The sequence below is a fragment of the Pipistrellus hanaki genome (genome assembly GCF_964339955.1).
Source record: "Pipistrellus hanaki genome assembly, chromosome: 2".
Taxonomy (NCBI): domain Eukaryota; kingdom Metazoa; phylum Chordata; class Mammalia; order Chiroptera; family Vespertilionidae; genus Pipistrellus; species Pipistrellus hanaki.
In genome coordinates, this window is record NC_140504.1 from 48,601,598 (window position 1) to 48,628,696 (window position 27,099).

At 36.9% G+C, this 27,099-nt stretch overlaps 1 protein-coding gene across 9 annotated transcripts in view; it reads left to right on the top strand.

Annotated features, from left to right (window-relative positions):
* Nucleotides 1-27,099, top strand: part of DLG1 (discs large MAGUK scaffold protein 1) — a 237,004-nt gene that overhangs the window by 31,091 nt on the left and 178,814 nt on the right. For all 9 annotated transcript variants that reach the window (XM_084871554.1, XM_084871550.1, XM_084871555.1 and 6 more), the window contains exon 5: nt 25,376-25,540. In XM_084871554.1, the coding sequence (XP_084727680.1) occupies nt 25,376-25,540 (165 nt within the window). The remainder of the gene's footprint in view (nt 1-25,375; nt 25,541-27,099) is intronic.

The window sequence follows — 27,099 nt, forward strand, 5'->3', positions numbered from 1 at the left end:
GGAACATTCCATTCATTACTGCCTGAGAAAGTCATTACTTTGCAAGCTGCAGTTGCTGAAAGGTATAGTGGAAGAAATGTTTGCTTGCATTTTTTTTTTTAGTGATTTTTTTAAAAACTTATCTTTTGAATATTCAAACTGTAGCAAACAAGAAGAAGCAGGTTTAATTTTATATCGGGGAAACCTCTTTGTGGAGCATTTCATCAGATGACTCACTGTCAACCTCATATCTTGAAAAGAGGGATTAATGAAATAGCATCTGAAGCAGCAGTGAATTCTTGTGGAATAAACCCTGACATCTTCCACAGTGTTTTGTGGAACAACTTCAATTTCTTCAGATACAGATTACATAAAGAAGATTGTAGGGCACATGGCACATTCTGCTTTTTTGTATTTCAGATAGTAGAAAAATTGCTACCTCTAAGAATGGATCCTGGAGAGATCTTGTCACAGTTGTAACTTTCATCTATGGTTTTCATCTCACAACCTCATTTTAATTTTTATTTCTAATTTTTAATTCATATAAGCAACTTAAAATAACTTGCAATCAATTGCTTTATATTGTAATGGTAGAGTAATGGATTGCCTGTGCATTGTAACCACAAAGGTAAGATACAGTATGCTTTCTATGTTTCATTGCTAGTGACAGAATATGAGACCTTTTTGTTCATAATGCATTTCAAAAATAAAGTGTAACCATTGTTATATATTTGAAAACAAATAAAGGGATGCTTAGTTTCTATCCTTTAGGGAAGATAGTATTTTGAAATGTGTTTCAGATAGCTTAAAATAATGTAATGAACAGATATTTTTTTTCCTTTGAGATTTACAGGAAGCTTTTCTCCCACAGCAAAGGTTTATAAGGCCTTGATTAGATTTAAATCTTCTAAATATATTATCAGAGTTCTTTCCCTCTATTTTATTTTCTGTCCCAACATGTTATGCTGGTTAAAAGTACAACTAATTTTGAGAACATTTTCTGGACTCTAATATCTATTGCAAGTATCATTTTTTTTAAGAAGAAGAAGAAGAAAATAAGTTCTCATTGTGCTGCCTTTGGAGAGATGTTGATTTGGCCTCAAAATGATTAAAGTCCTTCTTAAAGTACTTGTTTAAAGTCTGTTTTGCTCACTGTCCTCAAAGTGCAGCATACTTCACTTAACCTCTATGTTTGGTTTCTCTTATTTCTGAACAACAGTTGTTGATATTGTAACTGTGTAAGATTCAGGATGCTTACATTTTAAATTTATACATTGGATTTTAAAATACAGAATAACTTTTTTTGTTTTTAATGTCTATTTCTATTAACTTAGCACACATAGTAATTGTTGGTAGAAATTGTTGAGACTTCTAAGTTACGTTCAGTAATAAAAGAATAAAATCATTTGTAAATTGTGAATGTAAATAGTTCTTTAATAGTGAATTGTTTTCAGTAGAGGAAAAGTGAGAAAATTGATATAAATTAGTTGTTTGTTGCTCACAGAGTCATAGTTCAAACAGTAGGAGCTTTGAATATAAATGTGTTCATTATCTGATCCCATCTTATTTGTAAGGGGATGTCTTCTGTATGCCTTTAGACTTTAGACTATCTTTTTAAAAAAATTTTTTTTATTGAAGTATTACATATATTAGTACATATATCTCCCCCCACATTGACCTTCCCCCAGCCTCCCCTATCCCCTGTCGCATGCCCTCATCCCACCCCCCACCCCCCAGTGACTTGTGTCCATTGGTGTGCTTATATGCATGCATACAAGTCCTTTGGTTGATCTTATTGAAATATTCTTAAAGAATGTTTAAAGGGTAATAAGCCTGGAAACCAGGGTGTTGTTTTTTCCTCTTTGAGTTCTTTTTGTAGTTGTCTGTGATTTATTTTTTTATCACTTCATTCATTTGAATTTTTATTTCTGATATCCTATCAAGGCATCTGTCTCTTCTCTCCAATCTATATCCTTCTTGACAGTTTTTTTAAAAAAAATTGCATTTGACCCTTTTAAAGCAAGAAAACTACTATTGTTATAAAATTATATGGAATCAATATCCTAAAGTTTTTATCAATTTGCATTCGAAAAGATATAGGTTGGAAATTAGAAAGCCTAAAACATTATTTGTAGTTAATTTTAAAAGAGCTAAATTAAAATTATTTGTTACTAGTTATAAAACCTTTTAAATTTATTTAACTACTAACTACAGCAGAAAGAAAAAGTTCTTAATTTTCTTTTCAACTAAAGTGCTACAATGTTTTCTCCCCACGGGTCTCTTCTCTCTTTTCTGATTTTTGGAGAGCTTTTCGGCTTTATATGTGTTTTAAGTCTGACATTATAGTTGATATTATTCTATCATGTTAATACTAAAACATTTTTCCAAGTGAAATTTTTTCATCATCCGCCTCCCCTCTCTCCCACTTGTGTAGGCACGGTGAGCTAGGTAGGCATGTTGCATCACTGCTACCATGGATACCCTTAAGAACAGGCATGTGGGTTGAACTAAGCAATGATGATTAGTTTTCTGGGTTTTTCTCCCCATAACTATATGTTCTTCACAATGAAGCTCTTATTTTAAAATGTTTGCAAATGACTAGATTGGAGATGTGATGACTAAATCATCACTGCTACTGAAATGCTAAATTTTGCCCTTCATTTACAGAGTATTAATGCCATTTGCTAATTTAAAATGATTACAGCTCTACATTCCTTTTCTGGTTAATTCATTTTAAACACAAATGTAATACTTGTTTTGCCTCTTAGTGAAACTGAAAAATGCATTTCCTCTTTAAAGGTAATACATTTTACAAATACTGTTCTGAATTTATGTATTTTTGCAGGGGAAAATATCCTAGTGAGCATTTCTATTGTGGCAGTATTTCTGATTATTGTTAGTTATTCATAAATAGATTTTTGTGTAGTTTAATTGGCTTGGATACAATATTTAGTTGGTGCTTTTTTTTACATAATGCTTTTCTAAAAGGTATTTGTTTTTGTTTTGTAAATCCTTGTGTTCTTAGCTAGCTCCTTTGTAAATGTATGTCTGTTGGCGTGGAGTTAATATTGTGAGGGGCCAGGCAGAGGAGTATGGTTTTGTCAGGCTCGTTATCACTATAGGAAAATTAACTTGGAGCAAACAAGGTCCAACAAGATTGATTTGGGAGTATTGTTATATATGATATGTTTTATTTTATTAGCAGTAAAGTTCTATATATAAACTGCAGCTAAGGGCATTCAGATTCTTCAGTATAGCGCAATGATTTTCTATGTTTCTCATCTCATGGCACACATACCTAATTAATACAATTCTACAGCACATAAAAAATACATTTTTGGCCAATAGGACAAAAAATGGTATTTTTTTTATTAATTCTTACAGATGGCTATTGCTGTCTTGGCTATTGTCACTTTTTTATTTGACAGTCTTAGGGAAAAGAGATCAATGTCCTAACTAAATAAATAGTATTGCATATTTTAAAATTTTTTGTGGCATACCAATGTGCCTGCTGTGGAACACCAGTTGAAAATAGCTGGTATAGAGGTTTCCCAGCTATCCATTAAGTTCTGAGATAGAAAGTTGCATAATTTTAGTACCAGAGTTTCTTTCAGTAGAATTATGTCTTTCTCCATTGATCAAGTAGAAAAGGGATGTTTTCTATTTCTATTCATTTTAGAGTCATTTAGCAGAAGTTTAGTGGCAGGACAAAGACCTAATAAGAAAAAAAATATATTTTATTCCTGTGTATTTTTGATTAAGCTTAGAAGGGAGAACAGGAATTTTCATATCTCAGGAAATTCTCTTACATTTGATACCAGTTATTATTATTTTTGTTACTTCACTTATTTGTCCAAACTCAGAGTTCATATTAAGTGTGATTATTTGAAGGACATACAGTTTTGGGGGTCTCTTCTACTTAAGGAATTGCTGGTACATGTTTTAGGAGTTGGAGACAAGATTTTCATTATTTCTGTTAACAGGTCTTTTTTAAAAAAAAATCTTGTGAGGTGTTTTCTTCTTTGAGATCTTCATGCATAATTTCTCCGGTTTGCAGGTCCTTATCCCCAAATCTTACTGACCCTTCAGGTTCTAGCTTACTATTACTTCCTTAGGGAAGCCTTCCATAATGCCCAACATTAAGGAAGGTTCTTCTACTTCTATAAGTATACCTTACTTTTCCTTTAGAACATTCAGTATTATCGTGTATTTGTGTGATTCTCCGCGGTATCCCAAATACCTGACCAAGTGTCTGAGTATCTACATTAGTGGATACTTAGTAATTGTTGAATGAATGAAGCTTTTGCACAGATGTTCTAAACTTGTGGATTAAAAAAAAAGAAAGAAAGAAAGAAAATTTTACTTTTAATACATATTGTCCCAATTTGAATAAGGTTATATTTTGACATCTTAGAAAATTTTTACTAGAATTTATCTTTTTATATTTATAACTAGAGGCCTGGTGCACAAAAATTTGTGCATTCAGGGGCGGAGGGCCTCAGCCCAGCCTGTGCCCTCTTGCAGTCTAGGACCCCTTAGGGGATGTCCAACTGATGCCTTAGGCCCACTCCCAGGGGGATCGGGCCTAAGCTGGCAGTCAGACATTCCTCTGGCAGCCCGGGAGCTCTTGGGGGATGTCTGCCTAAGGGAGTGGACCTAAGCCATTAGTTGGACATGCTTAGCACTGCTGTGGAGGAGAGAGAAGCTCCTGCCACTGCTGCTCCACTGGCCGGCCATGAGCCAGCTTCTGGCTGAGCAGCGCTCCCCCTGTGGAAGTGCACTGACCAGCAGGGAGGCAGCTACTGGGTTGAGTGTCTGCCCCCTGGTAGTCAGTACATGTGATAATGACTGGTCATCTGCCATTAGGGTCAATTTGCATATTACCTCTTTATTATATAGGATGAATTCAAAAGACTCCTCAAAAGTGGTTTATCGTCCCAGTATTTTCTACCTATTTCTCTTATTTGTTTGTTTGTTTATTTGTTTGTTTAAAGTATTACATATGTCTCCTTTATCCTCCATTGACCCATCTCCGGCCACTCCCATCCCCTAGGACAAGCCTCCACTGCCCCATGTCCATTGGTTATGCTAATATGCATGCAGACAAGTCCTTTGGTTGATTTCTTACCCGCTCTCCCCTGCCTTCCCTCTGAGGTTTGACAGTCCATTGGGTATTTCTCTGTCTCTGGATCTGGTTTTTTTCTATCAGTTTATGTTGTTCATTATACTCCACAAATTATTTACTATACTTCTCTGACTGGCTTATTTCGCTTAGCATAATGCTCTCCAGGTCCATCCATACTGTTGAAAATGGTAAAAGTTCCTTCTTTTTGATAGTAGAGTAGTATTCCATTGTGTAGATGTACCACTGTTTTTTAATCCACTCATCTGCTGATGGGCACTTAGGCAGTTTCCAGATATTAGCTATTATAAATTGTGCTGCTATGAACATAGGGGTGTATATGTCCTTTCTGATTGGTGTTCCTGATTTCTTGGGATATATTCCTAAAAGTGGATTACTGGGTTGAATCAGAGTTCCATTTTTAACTTTTTGAGGAAACTCCATCTACCTATTTCCTAATTTATGTTGTGGATGGATTATATCATTATAACTTGACACTTAATTGGTTATTAGCCACTTAAATACTTGACTGATTTGTTGACTGTGTATGTAAAGTGTATATTTTTTTCCTTCTGGGTTAGACTTGGTTTAGGAGAGACAGATCCTTTTTCATGTTAAAGGGCTTACTTCCATCTCCAGGCTGCAAAATTTAACTAACTACTTTAGCACTGTCTCATAGAACTTTATGCAATAATGGAATTGTTGTACTGTATATCTGTTCTTTCCTATCCATTAGCAATGAAATGTGGTCAGTTTAACAGAGGAACTGAATTTTAATAATTAATATAGACTTTAGATTATTGATCTATAACAACCCATTTCCATATAACAGGGAGACCACTTATTTACTCCTGAATTTTTAAAAACAATTTTGAGTGGGTAATAAATTCACATATTAAAAATAAACTCAAGAATCAAAACTATCATTAAAAAGTTTATATTGCTTTGTTTCACATCTCTTCCCCCTGGTCCCATAGAAAAACTGTATTTATTTGTTTCTATTTATCTTTTTTAGTGTTTATACATTTATAAGAATTAAAAATGTTTTTATTTTTTCCTTAGATAGTAGGTGGTATGTTTTATATTTGTATTACTGGTTTTACTTATAGTATCCTGAAGTCCTCTTCATTTTACTATACAGAACTTTTTCTCATTCATTTTTACAGAACTATAATATTTCATTATGTGGATATATCATAGTTTCTTTAACCAAACATACCTTTTTTAATAAATGACCTATAACAACTGGTTCTAATTGGAGAAAGATGAAAGTTAGATCTACAGCTAATAGTGCAATCTTGAAATATTCCAAATTTTCAAAATATATAAATATATTTTTGTTATACTCTAACCTTTTACTATAAACAGTGCTTCAGTAAACAACTTCATATGCATATTATCTAACATTTGTGCAGGTGTATCTGTATGGTATGCATTTCTGGTTTAGAGAGTAAATGCATTTTTAATTTTGTATCTATTGCCAGATTTCTCTCCTTCCTAGTTGTGCCATTTGCATTCTCACCAGCAATGAATGTATTGAGAGTGATGGTTTCCCTGTAACTTTGTCGACAGAATGTATTTCCAAGTTTTTTTGTTTGTTTGTTTGTTTTTGTTTTTTTTTGCATCAATAGTTTTACTTTTATTTTTATTATTTATTTTACTTTTTAAGCATTTTATTTATTTATTTTTTATTTATTTATTTCTAATTCAATCTTTATTGTTCATATTATTACAAAGGTTCCTCATTTCTTCCCCCCACCATCAGGTTCCCACCCCTCCCTCCACTACCTCCCCATCCCCATTGTCCTCATCCATAGGTGCACAGTTTATGTTCAGTCTCTTCCTCCCTCCCTTTCCCCGATAGTAAATCCCTTTCCAGGCTGGGAGGGGCCAGGCCCGGAGCAGCAGGGTCGGGTGCGACCAGGCCCGGAGCAGCGGCTGCCAGGCTGGGAGTGGCCAGGCCTGGAGTGGCCGGGTCAGGTGCAGCCAGGCCCGGAGCAGCGGCTGCCAGGCTGGGAACGGCCAGGCCTGGAGTGGCCGGGCCTGGAGCGGCCGGGCCCGGAGCGGCCGGGTCGGGTGCAGCCAGGCCCGTAACAGCGGCTGCCAGGCTGGGAGCGTCCAGGCCCAGAGCAGCCGGGTCGGGTGCATCCAGGCCCGGAGCAGCAGCTTCCAGGCTGGGAGCGGCCAGGCCTGGAGCGGCTGGGCCCGGAGCAGCTGGGCCCAGAGCAGCCGGGTCGGGTGTGGCCAGGCCCGGAGTGGCAGCTGCCAGGCTGGGAGTGGCCAGGCCCGGAGCGGCCAGGCCCAGAGCAACCGGGCCCAGAGCAGCCGGGTTGGGTGCGGCCAGGCCCGGAGCAGCAACAGCCAAGCCCAGAGCAACCAGGTCGGGAGCGGCAGTGGCCAGACCCCGAGCTGCTGGTTGTGGAACGAACCAGAGCAACAGAGGCCAGGCCCGAAGCAGCCAGGCCTGGAATAGCTCTCTCCTCGCCTGCCCCCGCCCCAAGGCTGCCTCTCAGACATGGCTGGAAACTTTTACGGGAACTTGAGGGTCTGCTGAATCAAGTGATGAAGGCTTAGATCTGGATGTGTTGAGTTAGTATAGCGCTGGGGTGTTGATCTGTGAGTGCCTTGTGTGGGGGCCTGGATGAGGTTGGTTGACCTATCTGGAAATGTCTTTTGTGTGAAGTGTATCTTTGGGCATGTGGAGGTATTATTGATATGCGAAAATGCTAAGTAACTGATTTACTATTTCCAAGTTTTTGTATGTTTCAATTTGTTGGGTAAGAAATGGAGAATAATGTAATTTTAATTTGGATTTCTTATACTTAAGCAAGATTAATTGTGTACTTTTTTTCTGTTGAGTTTTTGGTCTATTTCTCAATTTCTCGGCGATCTTTATATACTAGGGAGATTAGACTTTGTCTATGATAAGAGGTGCACTTGGCCCCCACACTTTGTCATGGTGTTATTTTCAGTCCTCTTTTCTCTCCTCTCTCTTCTGAATTTTGACTTGTAGTAAGACCTTCTACCTTCCAGAGTTCTAAAGAATTCACCCAGCTGTTCTTTTGATATTTATATAGGATTTCATTTTTAAATCTTTGGACCATTTGAAGATTATCCATATATATATAGTGTTAATTATGGAACTAATGTAATATTTTTCCACATGGCTACCCATTTGTTCCAATGTAGTTTATTAAAAAGTCTATATTTACCACCACTAAATGGAGATTTAAAAAAAAAAAAAAATATATATATATATATATATATATATATATATATATATATATATATATGATTGATTTTTTTTTGCAGAGTAAGAGAGAGGAATAGAGAGTTAGACACATCGATGACAGAGAAACATTAATCAGCTGCCTCCTGCACACCCCATACTGGGGATGTGCCCACAACCAAGGTGCATGCCCTTGACCAGAATTGAACCTGGTATCCTTCAGTCCAAAGGCCGACGCTCTATCCACTGAGCCAAACCGGTTTTGGCAAAATGCCACTTTTTGACAAATAGATTCCCATATGTATTTGGATCTATTTCTGGATATTCAGTTCCATTGGTCTGCCCATTCAAGAACCAACTTGACATTGTTTTATTTATTGAAGTTTTTTAGTATGTCTTAATATCTAATACAGTTTACTGCTCTCATTGCTTCTCTGTTTTTGAGCTTTTTCCTTAAAGGTGATTCTTTCCTGATTGTTTTTCCATATAATCAACTTATCTAGTTGGAGAAAAAGTGTTTCAGTATTGGGAATATCCTCTAAATAAGTAATACACCTTAAGGAATATTTCCTACTTATAAGGGAGAAGTTAGGAGAGCTGGGTAAGTTTATCTCTTAGGTACCTTCCCAACTACTAGTATATGCTACCAACCAGAGACTAGGCCAAGTTTTCTTGATTCCCTAGCTTGGGGATAGGATTTTAAATTGATCTTTTAGACTTTTTTTCTCCTTTAAAAAAAAAAAATCAATATTGTTGAGAGTATTACAGATGCTCCTCTTTCTCCCCCATTGCCCCCCTCCACCTGATTCCCACCCCACCCCATCTTTGTCTTCCCTCCTTATTGGTTGTGGGTGATGTGATGGTCAGTTTGCATATTTCATCTTTATTATATAGAATTATTTTTTATTTTTGTTCTGCTTGGGTGTTGTTTTTCTTCCTCATGTCCCAAATCGTTGATTTGATTCTCAGAATCCTCTATTGTTGAATCTCTGTAAATTATTATTTATTTCAGTAAGTTTATGCTTAATTTCTGACAGGTCATTTTTCATATCTTTGAAATTCTCACTAAGATTTTTTGTAGATCTCACTAAGTCTTTTGAAGCTCTGATTAAGATCCTTGAGCAACCTTATAACCATTGTTTTGAACTCTGTGTTCAGTAGTTTGCTTCCTTCCATTTCTTTCATTTGTGACATGTTTCTTTGTCTCCATATTTTGGCTGCTTCCTGGTGTTTGTTTCTGTGTATATTAGGTAGAGCTTCTATGTCTCTGGAATTGGTAGAATGGCCTTGTGTATAGTAGGTTCTCTGTAGGACCCAGTGACTCAACCTCCCTAGTCACCTGAGCTGGGCACTTTAGTTGCACACCTGTGTGGGCTGTGTGCAGTCTTATTGTAGTTGAGCCTTGATTGCTATTGGCGTCACTGGAAGGAGTTGACTTCTGGGCCATTTGGCTATGCGGACCAGCTGTTACTACAGTGGAAGAGCTGCTATGCAGGAAACACCCCTATGGAGCATTTCTTACTGAGTCTGCCCCTTGAGTGTGTTGTTTGTAGATGTGAAGAGTTGTAATTTGGTATGGTCTGAAGCTGTTCACTGGGTGCACTGGCTTTTGGGTCTCCTTGAGCCAAGTCAGCCACTGCCTGGAGCCACTCAGCAGGAGCTACAGAGAAATCTGCAGATAGCTACTACTTGTATTGGGCTTGGAAGTGCCCAGGTGAGGCCTGCTGTGAAGCAGGTCAGACTGGTGGTAGTTCTGGGTATTGGGCCTCTTATTGATAGGTTTGGATCACACTGATGACAGGTGCTGCTCGTTTGAGAGATTTTAGGGAAGTCTGAAGACTGAACCAGGACAGGCCATTCATATGGAGAAACCTCTACAAACTGTTTGGGTGAGGCTGAAAATTAGGTGAGGCAGGTCTTAGGGAATCCCCAGGATGGAGCAAACAGTGTGAGCCATGCTGATGGGAACTCAGATATGGCTCCTAGTCAAGTCTTCAAAGTTGGGGGGAGGTCCCAGCACAGGAACAATGATTCCTGTGAGCCATCCCTGTCTGGGAGAAAGCTGCCTCCTAGTTCCTTTCCCAATGCCAGATAATACAGTTCTCCCATATATCCCTGGGTCCCCCGAAGTCCCACTGCCCCAGCACTTTCTCTGGCAAGAGTAAAGGATAATAGTTAAGAGCTTAGGCTTTGATGACCTTTGAGTTTCTAGTCCCAACCCATAATTCCCAGCTGGACACTTACACTTCTTTGTTTCAGTTTCCTCATTCTCAAATGGAGAAAATAATAGTATCTACTTTACAGAGTTATTAAAGATTAATACCTCCTAAGTGTGTGAAACGATGACTAACACAAAGGAAGACTTTATTGTTGGCCGCTCTTTTTCATAATTTTATTAAATAGTAATAAAATCTATATCCTTCTGGTGGGACAGAACAGTCTTTTCTGATTAATTGTTCTCAGTCTTTGATGCTTAGTTTCCCCTCTTTTATAATTCTTACTAGATGCCTGGCGCACAAAATTCATGCCTTTGGGGAGGGTCCCTCAGCCTGGCCTGTATCCTTTTGCAATCTGGGACCCCTCGGGGGATGTCAGGCCGATACCAGCATTCGCCCATCCCTCACAATCTGGGACGCTGCATGCACCAGTGACCATACTTTTCATACAGGTGAAAGGCCTCTTGCTGTTGTATGGGCAGCTACATTTTTTCCCCCTGATTATAAAAAGTAGTTCATAACATGATCCTTCTGAGGCAGTAGTGCCATTTTCCCCATCTTATGGGTGGAAAAACTAGAGCAGAGAGAAATAATTGGCTTTGTCACACAGTTATAAGTGTCAGAATCAGGGCTCACCACAAAATGTGCAAGCCAGAGTCCATGTATATCGCTGCGTCACCCTGTTTTTTCAATATTAGAGAAGCCTTGCCAGGTTTTAATTTTTAAATCTAAGACACTGTTCCCAATATATAGGGTACGGTCCCTAGGCCTGGCTGGCAATCAGGGCCATCTGTGGGGCGACTGACGGGTGGAGAGATGTGGGGGTGAAGGAGAGCCCCGCTGGCAACCACCTTGGATGGCGAACTCGTACCGCCCACTGGCCAGCCGCGTCCCCTGCCACCGCTGCTGCCAGTGCCTCCTGTGTTGAGTGTCTGCCCCCCCTGGTGGTCAGTGCATGTCATATGCTGATTGGTCGATTTGCATATTAGTGTTTTATTATATAGGACTCCTTGCCTTTTATGGCTAGTATGCTAGTTTTTCTTTCCTTAGTAGAGGTGGTGGATAGTTTAAATATATCTCTATCATTAAGGCAATTTGGAAGTAGGAATAAAAGGGAAATGAAAAATAGCCATCAACTTCTATTGATGGCTATTTTTGCATTATTTACCTTTTCTTTTGGTGCTTGGATTTTAGAATTATACTAATGCCTGGTCTTTGGAGACAACTCCCTGAATCTCTAGTTACAAAAAAATTCATGACTATGATACTATTATACTTTTGGTGATTAGTGTGTAAGCATCTTATATGGATAAAGAAAAAGGATTGTTACATTCAGGGTACTTTTGCTAGATTTTATTATATTATTGTATGTTAGCCAGAGCTTTGAAAGGGGTGTTAAACCTTTTCAAAGAAAGTCCCAGTACAGAGATTTCAGGTTTTTTACATTTTTGAAAGTTAAATTTTAATAATGAATGGAATTGCTGCCATCTACTGTTGGCTTACTGTTTTCCTGCCGTGTAAAAAATGTTCAATAACCTGTATTAGGATAAGTTTAAGTATATATGCTATTGGATTGGAGTATAACTTTATAAAACATTATTCTCATAACTTAGTTGTTAAATTATAATTATAACCTAATACTGACTCCCATTAATTATGTTCATTATCATCATTTTGGCTTTCAGAAAAACTTGGATCCTGGAACAAACTTTAGTCTTAATTTCTTATTTTACATGATTAGCTTTAAGTAGTGATTAGATTGATTCCTCCTGGTTATGTGGTTCACAGCTTGTATTGATAGCTATTAAACTAAAATTAAATTCTACAGATAAAGATAATATTTTGAAAATAATCATTGTTTTAATATATCTTCTGTTATTTAATGTAGTTGAAATTTTAATCAGTATTAAATATGGATATAAGATCTTTATGTATTTACTAACAAGAGATACTACCTGAACAATGATGATATTGAGTAAATATTAACCTCTGGGTTTTACGTTTTGTTTTGTTAATATTTTTAGAGAGAGGAAGGGAGAGGGAGAATGAAACATTGATCAGCTGCCTCCTGCACACACACTGCTGGAATTGAGCCTGAAATCCGGGCATGTGCCCTGACTGGAAATTAAACCAGCAAACTCTCAGTGCATGGGATGATGCCCAACCAACTGAGCCACACCAGCCATGACTGGATTTCATGTTTTTACTTAAAAATGAAGGGATTAGCCGAAACCAGTTTGGCTCAGTGGCTGAAAGGTCCCAGGTTCGATTCCAGTCAAGGGAATGTACCTTGGTTATAGGCACATCCCAGTATAGGGTGTGCAGAAGGCAGCTGATCGATGTTTCTCTATCATTGATGTTCCTAACTCTCTATCCCTCTCTCTTCCTCTCTGTAAAAAATAAATAAAATGTTGTGTTTTTTTTGTTTTGTTTTTTAATGAAGGGATTAGGAGGGATGATTTTAAAGATTCCCCTTAGCTTTATTTTGCTGAGTACCTATTGTATATGAAGTACCGCAATATGTAAATGATATACATGGAAAAACAAAGATAATTAACATAGTCTTTGTTCTAGATTGAGGGTCAGCCAGTGTGCCAAATCAGGCTGTACTTATTTATTTGCTTATTGTTATGGCTGCATTCAGTGCTACAGTGGCAGAGTTGAGTAGTAGTTGCAGCAGAGACCATATGACCTGCAAAGTTGAAAATATTTGCTCTCTGCCCATTAAAAAAATGTTTGCTGACTTCTGCCCCAGGTGAACTTCTGGAAGATAAATATCTAAAAGTATAATTTTAAATGGATGATTAAAGAAGACACATAGACAGAATGCCAGGAGTAGTTTAAATAAAGGAAAGTATGCTTTCATTATTAGCACCATTCTCCCAGTTCAGTATGTACTAACACCTTACCTAATAATAGACAAACATGTAAATTGACTGTACCTCCGCACACTACTAGCCCATCAGGAGTGACAGGCAAATCAACCCTATAAAGATGGCAGTTAATTTGCATATACAGGTACCAGGTGATGTGGTGGGGGTGGGATGCAGGCATTCTGCCCCACCCGCGGTCTCTCAGGGCCTCTGAGCAGCCGGGAAAGCGGGGCTGGAGTGGAAAAAGGTGGCTCTGGGGCCTAAACAGAAAGGGGCTAGGCCAGAGTGGAAAGACGGTGTCGGCAGCCAAAGAAAGGAAAGCCCATTCTAGCACGAATCTTCGTGCATCAGGCTTCTAGTCTTCTAATAATGCCTAGAGATTCCTGTTTATTAGGAATTAGCAGTTATCCTGCTTCACAGTCTCTTTATCATCATCATCATCATCATTGCTATGACTTGGGTAGAAATCTTCAAATTTAAATATGCAGCTGAATGCCTTTTTATAACTTTGATGACTACCCACAAAGTTATAAAACATTTCCAGTAACCCAGAATACTTCCTTTGCCCTTTCCAAAATAATATGTTCTTCCCCAGAGATAATCATTTTTCTGATTTATATCACTGTAGATTAGTTTTGAACTTCTTACAAATTTAATCATACAGTATTTATGGATTCCTTATGGCTTTGTTTACTCAGCATCTCTGCCATTGTGTGTAGTTTGTTTCTATTGTTGTGTAGTATCGCATTGTATGAATATACTACAGCTTGTTTATTCTGCTATTGTGGGCATTTGGGTTATTTCCAGTTTGAAGCTGTTAGGAATAAAGCTGTTTTGAACATTTAAAAAAAATATTTAGAAGAAGGGGAGAGAGAGAAACATCGGTTGAACAGAGAAACATTGATCGGTTGCCTCCCGAATGTTCAATACCAGGGATTGAACCCGAAACTTGGTATGTTCCCTGACTGGGAATAAAATCTGCGACCTTTTATTGTACAGGATGATGCTTCAACCAACTGAGCCACGCAGGCCAGGGATGAGCATTAATACATAGGTTTTTTTTTTGTGGACAGATGTACTTCTCGTGTGTGTGTGTGTGTGTGTGTGTGTGTGTGTATGTGTATGTATCTGGGAGGTAGAGTTTTAAATTCATCCTTTAGAGTTCTTACCAGAAAGTTTTTGTTTAATAGGCAAAGTGGGAAGGAGGAATCAGAGACATATTCACTTACTTTATAAGTTTGAATAGATCATCTGCTCCATTACAAAGTGGTAACTTTACATTTCTTTGTAAACACTGTGACTAAGGAAACCTACCTTTGGAGTAAATCAAGCAAGTTTTATTTCTGATGTCACCTTTGGTTGATGTTGGGTGTTTAGAAGTCATTGCTGGGGAGGGAGTTAGTTAGTGGCTGAGGGATTTGAGATGGGTAGAGAACTTGGCAGAATAATGTGGTCATTTATATCCTATATAATAAAGAGGGAATATGCAACTTGACCATCACGCTGTCACAGAGATGGCGGTGCCCACAGTGGAGGCAGGTTTCTGTAGCACAAGATGGCTGCGCCCATAGCAGAGTTCCCTTAATGAGCAATCAGCAGGGACTTGAGGCTGCGTGGCAGTGGGTCGGGGCAGGGGATCTGAGACTGCACCCCCCTCCTGGTGGGGCTTGACAGGGAACCTCAGGCCATGCCCCTCCACTCAGTGGGACTTGATGGGTAACCTCAAGGTGCACCCCCCGTCCCAGTGCTGGGCTGGGGGACCTCAGGCTGCTCTCCCCTGCCCCAGGCCAGGGGACCTCAGGCCTTGCCCCTCCCCATCCAGCAGTGATTGACTGGGGACCTTAGGCCGTGCCCCCTTCCTCCCCCCCCAGCAGGGCTTGATGGGGGACTTCAGGTTACACCCCTGCCCCAGTGTCGGGCTGGGAGACCTCAGGCTGGGGCACCTGAGAGTGCACTGGGGGACCTGAGGCTGCACCCCCGGCCCAGCTGAGCTTGACAAGGGTGAGGCTGGCCAGGTCTGGATCTTGCCCAGTGGAGGTGGGGCCAGCTGGGTCTGGGTCTCACACGAATTTGAGGCACTGCAGGTGGGCAGGGACTTGACTCTGACAGGAGGATGATTTTCATATATATTTTACTAATTTTCTTTCATCTCTGACACTTCTATTATAGAGAAAGGGCAAATAACAATATTAAAATAATTCCTCTAAGTCAGTGTTTCCCAAAGTGTGGTATGCGTATCCCCAGAGGTATGGGAAGAGTTTGATGGGGGTATGCATTGCACTGGAGTTTGGTGGGGATATGCACTGCACCGTGCTTAGTTGCGCCTAATTCTGTGTTCTCATGAGTACGAGGGGTACTCAGCGTTACGAAAATTATAGAAGGGGTACACATATGTCAAAAGTTTGGGGAACACTGCCTAATTAATCCTCTTTTAATGTACATGAATTTCGTGCATCGGGCCACTAGTTTAATATATTTTGAAAATCCTTACACATCAATACAGTTCTATAGTATTTAAAATTATTTCATTGTTTGGATGTGTCACAAGACTTCTTAATTTCATTTATTTTACTTTTCACTTTTAGAATGTTTAATAGCTCCTTTTTAGATTTCATTTTCCTTTTTAAATTCATTATTGCATTCACTTTGTATAGCCTTTCCTCATGGATTCATGCACATTGAAAGGAATTTAATTAGCGGAAACCGGTTTGGCTCAATGGATAGAGCGTCGGCTTGGGGACTGAAAGGTCCTGGGTTCGATTCTGGTCAAGGGCATGTACCTTGGTTGCGGGCATATCCCCAGTAGGGGGTATGCAAGAGGCAGCTGATCGATGACTCTCTCTCATCGATGTTTCTAACTCTCTATCACTCTCCCTTCCTCTCTGTACAAAATCAATAAAATATATTTAAAAAAAAGAAAGGAATTTAATTAGAAGAAATACTTTAATATTGCTATCACCCTTTCTCTATAATAGAGTGTCAACCAAATTAATGATTGACAATATCAGATCGAAACACGTGCGTGCGATTGGCACCTAGCGAGAGCTTTATATGTATTGTGCATGCACGAGTCAACTTAGCCTTTTATATATATAGAATAACTTTCTTAATTAGACTTGCTTTCTGATGTAGCTAAACTTTTCCAGTCCAGTGAAGCACCCCAACTTCTCTTTCAGGTAATTGTCAGCAACACAACAGTAAATATTAACCAAAGATTATTATTGTAGATCACGCAGGGAGAACAAAGGGTAAAATATTTTAACTGCAGCAGTGTTTGACTATATTCTGCACAGTGAGAAAACCTGAAGTTATTTTCAAGGTCCACCATTTCCTCTTTTCAATCAGGTCAAATTTTTAAACTTTCTAAATTTTTGTTTTATGGCAAATGAATAGAAAATAGGATTCCATCGAGTCTCCTATCTACCTATCCCAGGACTTCTGTGGGGATCAAATGAGATGAGGCACGGGAAAATGCTTCACAGATATTTGGTTATAGTTTAAAAAAAAAATGTTTGCACCTGGCTATAAAGCAAGTCCTGTTCCTAGGCTGAAGAAGCTGCAAGGAGGCTAGTCATCGCTAGGGAGAGGAAGCCAGGAGTTTCTACGTGATGTCATTACCTGATGCCATGACTGGCAGTGAGCTGTCTATGCTCCTCTGACTGAGTTCCCACATCTCGCACTCCAGCAGAGCAAACAATTATTCTTGCATGCAGCTCTGCGAGCAAGCCACTCTCACTTTCTGACCCAATGGCAGACAGTCCAGCTTCTTTCCAGAAACTGGATTTCAGAGAGATCGGGAGCTTGTCTCTCTTCGGGTTGAAGAAAGCAACGCCCGCCTCCAGCCGGGATCTGCAGCCAGCCCATATCGCATGCTTGCCCCTGTACTTCAGTTTTTCAGCACTTGTACCCTGAATGCTGTTTTCTCTTTCTGTCTAGTTGTAGAGCTTCCACTCAGCCAGCTCTCCTGCGGTTCTGGGTGATAGACGTTTTGTCCTTTAGTTGGAATTTTGAAATTGTTGTGCACGGCAGCAGTTTAGTTGTTTACCTATGCTGCCATCTTGGATTTCCTCCTTTTGTTGCATCTTATTCTCATGACGGAGATAGTAGTGTTTACACTGTACAAGGTGGAGCTCCTATGATTAATCTGATGTTGAATTAAATTTTAAGGACATTAGCAATGTTTTGGGCTCATAGTGGTGCAAATGAGAACTTTCATTCTGAGAATTAAATTATAATTTTATTGAAACTGTTATATAGAAAAAAGAAACAGCATCTTAATTTCATTCACAATATGCTTGCTTACCTGATCTCTGCTGTGGGGGTGGAATAGCTGAAGAATGCAACATTTTAATATAAAAATTTTTTAAAATAATGCTTTGGATCTAGAATCAGTGTTCAGGACAGTAGAAAGCAGCATTTACCAAGGCATTTTTCTGGAGTTTCAGTCTTCAATTGATTGAAGTATTTGAAAAAATGTCTCCTACCATCAAACACTTAGATTGCTTTTCTCCAATATTATATCACGGTAAAGTAGGATGCACCAACAACAGCACAGTGTCTTTAATGTTTGGTAGTAAGGTGGGTTTGAATAATACATCTGTAAAAGCTTCGTTTTTAAATTCAGTAGTATTTCAGCAAAGAATAATTGAAGCAGATTACATTGTTTGATTGACTTTAATTCATGGAATATAATTCCCTGTCTATTGTGTGTAGGACAGAGTAAAAAAATGATTTGTGTATAGTGAAAGTATAGTGAAAAAGGATCTGATTTTTATGAAGGTTACATATAAAATGCCATTCTCCATTCATGAAGACTAACTATTAACTTCATTTTTGTGTATTGCTACTGTGGAGAATTAAGTATATAGGAAACAGTATTAACATGGAAGAATTATTAGGTCTAGTAATAATTAATGTCGTTTTCTAATACCTTTTTTAAATCAAATTTATTTAAACAATACAACAAAATTTAATCAACAATATAGTTGCCGTTGTATTCTACTACTTGTGCCCAACGCTCAGGAAGCATTTTAATCCCTCTGTTGTAAAATTCTTGTGATTTTGATGCAAAAAATTCGGTCAATGCATTTTTGAGGCATTCTTCATTATTAAATTTTTTTCCAAGAAGAAAGTTTTGCAAAGAACGAAACAAATGGTAATCGGAAGGGGCAATATCAGGAGGATATGCAGGTTGAGGGAGAACTTCCCATTCCAACTGGCGCAGTTTTTCAGCAGTGATTCTTGCAGTATGCGGTCGTGCGTTATCGTGGTGAAGAATTACGCCCTTCTGATTAATCAGCGCGGGTTCTTTTTCTCTTAAAGCTTGGGCTAACCTTTCCAATTGGGCACTATACACTGCACTTGTAATGGTTTGGTTAGATGGTAAAAGTTCATAATGAAGAATTCCTTTAAAATTCCACCAACACACAAACAACATCACTTTTTTCGCATGCAAGTCAGGCTTTGGCGTGGGCTGCGGAGGAGCCTCATTTTTGTCCAACCATTGAGGCCGCCTTTTCAAATTAACATACAGCACCAATTCTTCATCTCCGGTAACAATTTGCTCTAAAAACGGCAAACGGTTTTGCCGAGAGAGGAGCCAACTGCAAATTGTGACTCTTTGATTACGGTTGTTGTCGGTCAACTCATGAGGAACCCATTTTCCAAACTTTTGGACTTTGCCAAGTGCACGCAATTGATTAGAAATTGTTTTTTGTGAACAATTTAAAGTTGTCGCAAGCTCTTGTTGGGTAATTTGAGGATTTTGCACCAAAAGAGCTTGAAGAGCTTCTTGATCAAAATTGGACACACGGCCTCGACCACTCTTGTCATCTAACGAAAAATTTCCCTCGCGAAATTTCTCAAACCAACGCTGGCATTTTCTGGCACTAACTGCATCTTGACCAAGAGCACTACAGATGTTTTTTGCAGCCTCACTTGCTTTTCTTCCTAATTGGAACTCGTAAAGCATGCAGTGCCGAATATGCTCTTCATCCGCCATCTTCTTAGCCCTAGTCCTGCAACAAAAACCAAACCAAACACAAACTTTTTCAAGCAAAACTTGTTAATTGCACTTCACACGCTCTGTAGATACCACGTGTTTGAAGGTTATGTCAATACAAGTCAACGCCAAGCAAGATTTTAAACGAATGTTTAAAAACGACATTAATTATTACTAGACCCGATATTTCATTGTCTTTGTGATTTCAGAACCAAATCAAGTGTTGGTATTTAGATTGTGTTGGGGTGGAGCTTTAAAATAAAACAAATAATAAAAGAAACATGAGCCTACCCATCCCCTATAAGTGAAACACTCATTGTATTAATGCAGTGATATCTCTAAAATAAATGTAATGTTTGCCTAAAAGATAAATGGTTTGTCCATATAAAATATTAAATGACATAAAGGAGTGATGAGCATGGGCTCTCAATCTGAAGGGTCACAGGTTCGATTCCAATTAAGGGCACATAAATCGATTACAGGCTCAATTCCAAGCCAACGCTGGCCCGTTGGAGGTGTGTTCAGGAGGCTCCAATTAATGTGCCTCTCTTGAATCAATGTTTCTCTTTGTGTCTCTCTCCCCCTCCCTTCCACTCTCTCTAAAAATAATCAATGGAAAAAATATTATCAGGAGATGATTAATAACTACAAAAAAAGAATTGATGTGTTTTTACCTGATTTCTGCAATAAAAAAAAAACTACAATGGTTTAAAACCAAGTTGGAAGCACAAGAGCTTTCTAATGAATATACCGTGTTTCCAGGAAATTCAGGAATTGGATTGTTGTGATGATGTTCCAGAAGGTGATGACATGATTTTTGTTGAATAAATGAGTAAATTCTTGATACTGTAGGATTCACAGTTTGTCTGGTTTGTGTTGACAACTACCGTACTACCGTACCATACATAGGTAATAAATTTCCTTTATTTTCATTTAACAATAAATGTGTACCGTATTCTTCAGGGAAAAATAAGACATCCCCTGAAAATAAGACCTAGCCCATCTTTGGGAGCAAAAATTAATATAAGACACTGTCTTATTTTCGGGGAAACAGGGTAATTACTTAATCTGAAGTATTATTTTGAATGAAAGCTTTTTCTTAGTTTTTGTATGGCTGAAACTTACTAATTGATAATGTAGAGAGGTCTCCAAATTGCTAGTTGACTAAAACAATTATACTGAAACAGGTTTCTTTACACCTTCATTAAATAATATATTGCTTTTCTGGTCACCTAAATTTTTCCCTTAACCCCACTTTAAACTTGTTGTAGTTCCAGAGAATTCTTATTTTCCAAGTGATGTTTTCTGAAATATAACCTGGAAGTGGTTGTACAAGAAAAAAATATCCTACTTATAGATAGGATATTTTTAAGAGTTTGTTTTAACATTTGTATTGGTCATTAAACCATGAGGGGGTATAAAATTCATATGCATGGTTTTTAATAGATTCTGTTACAGTTTTGTTTTCTGAGTGTTAAGTCTGCTTTTTCATGTAGTAAAAGAAGCAGCTGCCGACCCTGATCTACAACAGATATTTTAGGAAAAGGGTTTAAATTTTTTCAAACAAAGTTAACCATATTAAATTTCCCCTTTAATATTTAGATAAATTAAACACCTTATGAAGAAGTATTATAAGTTTTAAGAATGTTGTTTTTATCCTGGAGTCAGTTTTAAGAAAGTAACATATCATAGAATTTAAAAAAATATATATATTTTATTGATTTTGTACCATGTGTGTGTGAGCTTTGAAAGATGCTTTTCTCATTCAATAGTCTACGTCTTCATCTTTTCCTAGTAGAAGTAGTTGATTTTACCCACTTTAACCTCTACATATTTCCTAGAATGATTGTACCATAGTTTATATAGCCCTTTGAGTGGGGAAAGTGGTTTATTGGTAGGCAGCTTGTTCCCCCCCCCCCTTTTTTTTTTTTTTTAATCCTCACCCAAGGATACTTTTTCCATTGATTTCTTGAGAGAATGGAAGGGAGGGAGCAGTGGGAAGAAAGAAAAGAAAAAACATCAATGTGAGAGACATCAATTGGATGCCTCCTGCGTGCACCCCCAACGGGGCTGGGGAACCCACAACCAAGGTACATGCCCTGGGAATTGAACCCGAGACCCTGCATTCCGCATGCTGATGCTCTAACCACTGATAACCCGACCAGGGCTCCTTTAAAATATTGTTGTGGCCGGGACCGGTTTGGCTCAATGGATAGAGCGTCGGCTTGGGGACTGAAGGGTCCCAGGTTCGATTCCAGTCAAGGGCATGTACCTTGGTTGCGGGTATATCCCCGGTGGGGGGTGTGCAAGAGGCAGCTGATCGATGACTCTCTCTCATCGATGTTTCTGGCTCTCTATCTCCCTTCTTCTCTGTATAAAATCAATAAAATATATTTTTAAAAAAATAAAATAAATAAAATATTGTTGTGAATATCCTGCATGTAAGTATCTATAAAGTTTGAAAGATGGTATCAAGTTTCCTTCCTTACATGTACTAAGGTATAAATAAAAGTACTTAGATTTTGCTTCCACTCAAGTGAGTGTATAAACTATGTTAAGTTTTGTATGTTTATGTTAATTTCAGCCTTACTCAGGATGAAGTTAAAGAATTCTTTTCAATGGTTTTGAAAATAATATAAAAACAGATTTTTTTAAAGCTAACTAATGTTGATGTGATTGTTTTCCATGTAATTGTAACATTTTACTGAAGGAATTATTTAAAAAGTGATACCAAGTTCATAGTCAAATTCATAGTAAAGATTTAAAAAATATTTTATAATACACCTGTTTATATATATGCAACAAATACTTAAGTTACTCACTGATTGCTACCTCTGGTAGAATTTCTAGAGGTGAAATTACTGGATCAAGAAGTAGAAACATTTTCAGGGCTTTTGAAATAAATTGCCACACTACCCATCAGTAAAAGACCTTTACCAGGAATGTGATAATTTATATTTATTTCTCTCAATGCTGGCATGTTTTTTCTATAAGTTTACTGACCCATTTGTATGCCTTTTGTGAAGATTCCTTTATTATGTTTGCTGACTTTTTAAAATATGATTTATAAAAGTAGCTTATATTGTTTAATGATTCTTTGTTGTTATAAATTCTTTTTACTGTTGTTCCTTGTCTGTTTTTATTTGTTTGTTAGTTTGTGAGTGTACTTATTTGGTGGAGGGTGCATATGTTAGCTTGTTTGGTTTTGTGTTTATGCATACATATTCCCCACCTGACTGATTTGAGAAACATGAACTTTTAATTTCCCCCCAGCTCTTATAATTATGCTATCTTTTACTTTTATGTATGGTGTGAGATAGCGTTAGTTTTCTTATGTTAATCTTTTGAAAATAGGTTACATAGAATTATATGTATGTATGAGAGAGAGCAAGAAATGGATTCTTTTGTAGATAAAAGATAAATGTTATCTAATATACTAATTTTTTAAATTATTTTTAAAAGGCTGATTTTTTTCATTTGTGTACAAATTAACTGAATAAGAAAACCAGAACAACTTTAGCTTTTCATATTTACTTCACTTAAACAACTATCTTTAGAGAGACAGTGTTCAGCTAACATTGGGTAAGAAATAGACAAATAAATATTCAGGGTTTTAAATGACTTTGTTTTTTAATTGTGGTAAAATACACATAGCATAAAATTACCAGCTTAACCATAGTTCAGTGGTATTAAATATATGCACATTGTTGTGGATCCGTTACCACCATCCATCACCAAAACGCTTTCATCTTGTAAAACTGAAACTCTATATCTGTAAACAATAACTCAAAATTTTGCCCTCCTCCAACCTCTGGCAACCATCATTATACTTTGCTTTATGATTTTGACTATTCTAAGTACCTCATATGAATGGAATCATAAGAGTATTTATCTTTTTATGACTGGCTTATTTCACTTAGAATAATACCCATAAGATTTACCCATGTTATAACATAGTGCAGAATTTCCTTCCTTAAGACTCAATAATATTCCACTGTATGTATATACCACATTTGGTTTATCCATTTATCTGTTGATGGACACTTGTGTTTCTTCCATGTATTAGCTATTGTGACTAATGCTGCTATGAACATGGTGTACATATATCTCTTCAAGACCCTGTTTCCAATTCTTTGGGATATATATACCCAGATTTAAAATTGCTGTATAATATGGTAATTGTATTTTAATTTTTTGAGGAACTGACATACTATTTTATATTCCTATCAACAGTACACAAAGGTTTGTTTCTCCATATCCTCACCAATACTTGTTTCCTGTTATTGTAATAGGTGCCTTCCTAATGGGTATGGAAGGTATCTCATTGTAGTTTTGATTTGCATTTTCCTAATGATTAGTAATGTTGAACATCTTTTTCTGTGCTCATTGGCCATTTGTGTATCTAATTTGGAGAAATGACTATTCAAGCTCTTTGGTATTTTTTAATTGTGTGTTTGAGTTTGGTTGTTGTTGAGTTTTAGGAGTTCTCTATATATTCTGGATATTCTTCCCTTGCCAGGTATATGATTTGCAAATATTTTCTCCCATTCTATGGATTGCCTTTTTACTCTATGGATAGTGTCTTGATGTACAATTTAAAAAGTTTTTTTCTATAGTACAGTTTGTCTTGTTGTTACCTTTACCTTTGGTGTCATATTTAAGAATTCATGGCCAAACGCAACATCGTGGAGTTTTTGTACTATGTTTTCTTCTCAGAGTCTTATTATTTTAGGTCTTACATTTAGATCCTTGTTCTATTTTGAATTGATCTTTGTATATGATGCTAGCTAAGAGTCCAACTTCATTCTTTTTCATGTGGATATCCAGTTTTCCCAGCAACGTTTGTTGAAGACTCTCTTTTCCTTAGTGAATGGTCTTGGCACCCTTTCCCCCAACCCCCCCAATTTTTTTTTTTTTTTTTTTAGCATAATTGTGAGAGTTTATTTTACAGCTTTGTAATCAAGTTTTGAGATGAGGAAATTCGCGTTTCCAACTTTGTTCTTCATTATTATTTTGACTATTCAGATCCCTTGAAATTTCAAATGAACTTTAATTGGGTTTTTCTGTTTCTATGGAAATAATGTCATTGAGATTTTGATAGGGATTGATTAGAACCTGTAAATTGCTTTGAGTACTATTGACATCTTAATAATATGAAATCGAATCCATGAGTGTTGGATGTGTTTCCACTATTTCTGTCATTGTTAATTTCTCTCAGCATTTTTATAGTTTTCATTGTACAAGTCTTTCACCTTGTTGGTTTAAGTTCATTTCCAATTATTTTATTTGCTTCAATACTATTGTAAATGGAATTGTCTTTGTCATTTTCTTTTTAGATTGTGTACAGAAATGCAACACATGATTTTTGTGTGTTGACTTTGTATCCTGTTACTTTGCTGAATTCATTAGTTCTAAGAGTGTTTTTGCCAAGTCTTTAGAATTTTCTCTACATAAAATCATGTCATCTACAAACAGATTGTTTTACTTTTTCCTTGTCAATTTGGAAATTCTTTTTCTTTTCTTATAGTTCCGGTTGGCAACTTCTATTAGTATGTTGAATAGAACTGGTGAAGTTGACCAAAATTAACCTCAATTTATCATCCAAGTTTTCCCCTGGAAGTGATAAGCCTTTAACAAACTCCACATTTCCAAAATAGTTACATCATATTCTGCCTGTGCAGTTGTTATGTAGGTACAGAGACAGATTCCTGGGGCTTCCTACTCCTCCATCTTTTCAGAATCTGAACTATTTTTAATAATCTAATTTCATTTAAATGTTGGCATGACTTTAAAATGAAGGCCAATTTCTCTCAGAGTCTGTTTGTTAAACCATAAAATACATTTTATATAGTTTAATATTATCGAGTATTTGGCTAGTTATGAAACTGTTATTTAACTGAATTTACTTTGCTTCTCAGGACTTCTTCATATTTAACAATTTTCTTTACTTTACAGAAATATCGGTATCGGGATGAAGATACACCTCCTCAAGAGCACATTTCCCCACAAATCACTAATGAGGTGATAGGTCCAGAATTGGTTCATATTTCAGAGAAAAACCTGTCAGAAATCGAGAATGTCCATGGATTTGTTTCTCATTCTCATATTTCACCAATAAAGGTAAGATAATTTTGTTGCTATGAATTATGTATTACTTATGTTACTAGTACAGCTCATGTTCAGAAAGAACTATTCTTTTTTTTTTTCATTTACATTTTTTTATTAAATTATTATCTGTGTACATATTTTAACATTACCCTCCCTTCCATACATACCTCCCTCCCCAGAGTTTTGTGTCCATTGGTTGTATTTACAATATATGCATGCATACAAGTCCTTGGGTCGATCTATTATCTCCCCCAGATCTCCCTACCCTCCCCAATGTAATTCGACAGTCTGCTTGTTGTTTTACTGTCTCTATATCTATCTTTTGGTTCATCAGTTTATAATGTTCTTTATTATCCATAAATGAGTGAGGTCATGTGGTGTTTCTCTTTCATTGACTTATTTCACTCAGTATGATGTTCTCCAATTCCATCCAGGTTGCTGCAAATGATGAGAATTCCTTCTTTTTTATGGCCAGAAAGAACTATTCTTTCATGTAGGTTTTCCTTCCCCTTTATTTTCCTGCTTTTGTAGTTATAGGGAATTTTAAAATATTTATTAGCATTCTAAGGACATTTTTAAAGATATATTTTATAAATTAATTTTAGTAGTGATACTATCTTTAATCTTAAAAATTCCTATGAAGAAAATAACTATTAAAATTCAAATACCATACATTGAAATATTTTTGAACACTTTTTTTTTTTAAGTATTACTAGGTTCAGAAAAAACATTGTTTCTTTAAAGTCTAGTATGTGGCTTTACCTGATCCCATTACCTTGCCTTCCCTCTCAGAAATAACCGCAATCCTGGTTTCTTATAAAAGCCTATCACATATTTAGATCTCTGATCAGTATATTATTTATTTTACCTATCTTGAACTATATACAATTAGAATTATACTGTATATAATCCCAGCTTGCATTTTTTGCTTAACATTATGTATATTCTGAGATGCATTATTGTTCTAGTTTTCTATTTTATAAATATACTGTAATTTATCTTACTTTTTATGAACATCGAGGTGTTTATTACCAGTATAAAAAGTGCTGTTAAAAACATAGATTGTGTATACACATTTTTGTGGGCAATACCAAGATTATTTTCCAAGTGGTTGTATAATTTACATTTTTAACAGCGTATATAGTAACAGTTTTAATTGATCATATTCTCATCAAAACTTGATATTCTTATTTTTATTTTTACCATTGTTTGGGGTTTGTAATAAATAGTATCTCATTGTGATTTTCGTGTGCATTTCCCTAGTTGATAAGGAGGTTAAATATATTGCTCATTCAGGTTAAGAGTTTTGCTTTTTTTTGTATTGGGTTGTCCTTTTAACTCATTTGTACAAATTCTTTATATATGCTGGATACTTTTGTTTGTTGTATGTTTTCTGACTAAGGATCATTTCTAATTTGGCTAAACTTGTCTTTTGTAATTTTCTTTGAGGGATGATTCTATATTGATGGTTAAAATTTTTTAAAAATTTTTTTATTAAATTATTATCTCTGTACATATACCATTGCCCTCCCCCCCATACATGCCCACCCTCTCCAGAGTTTTGTGTCCAT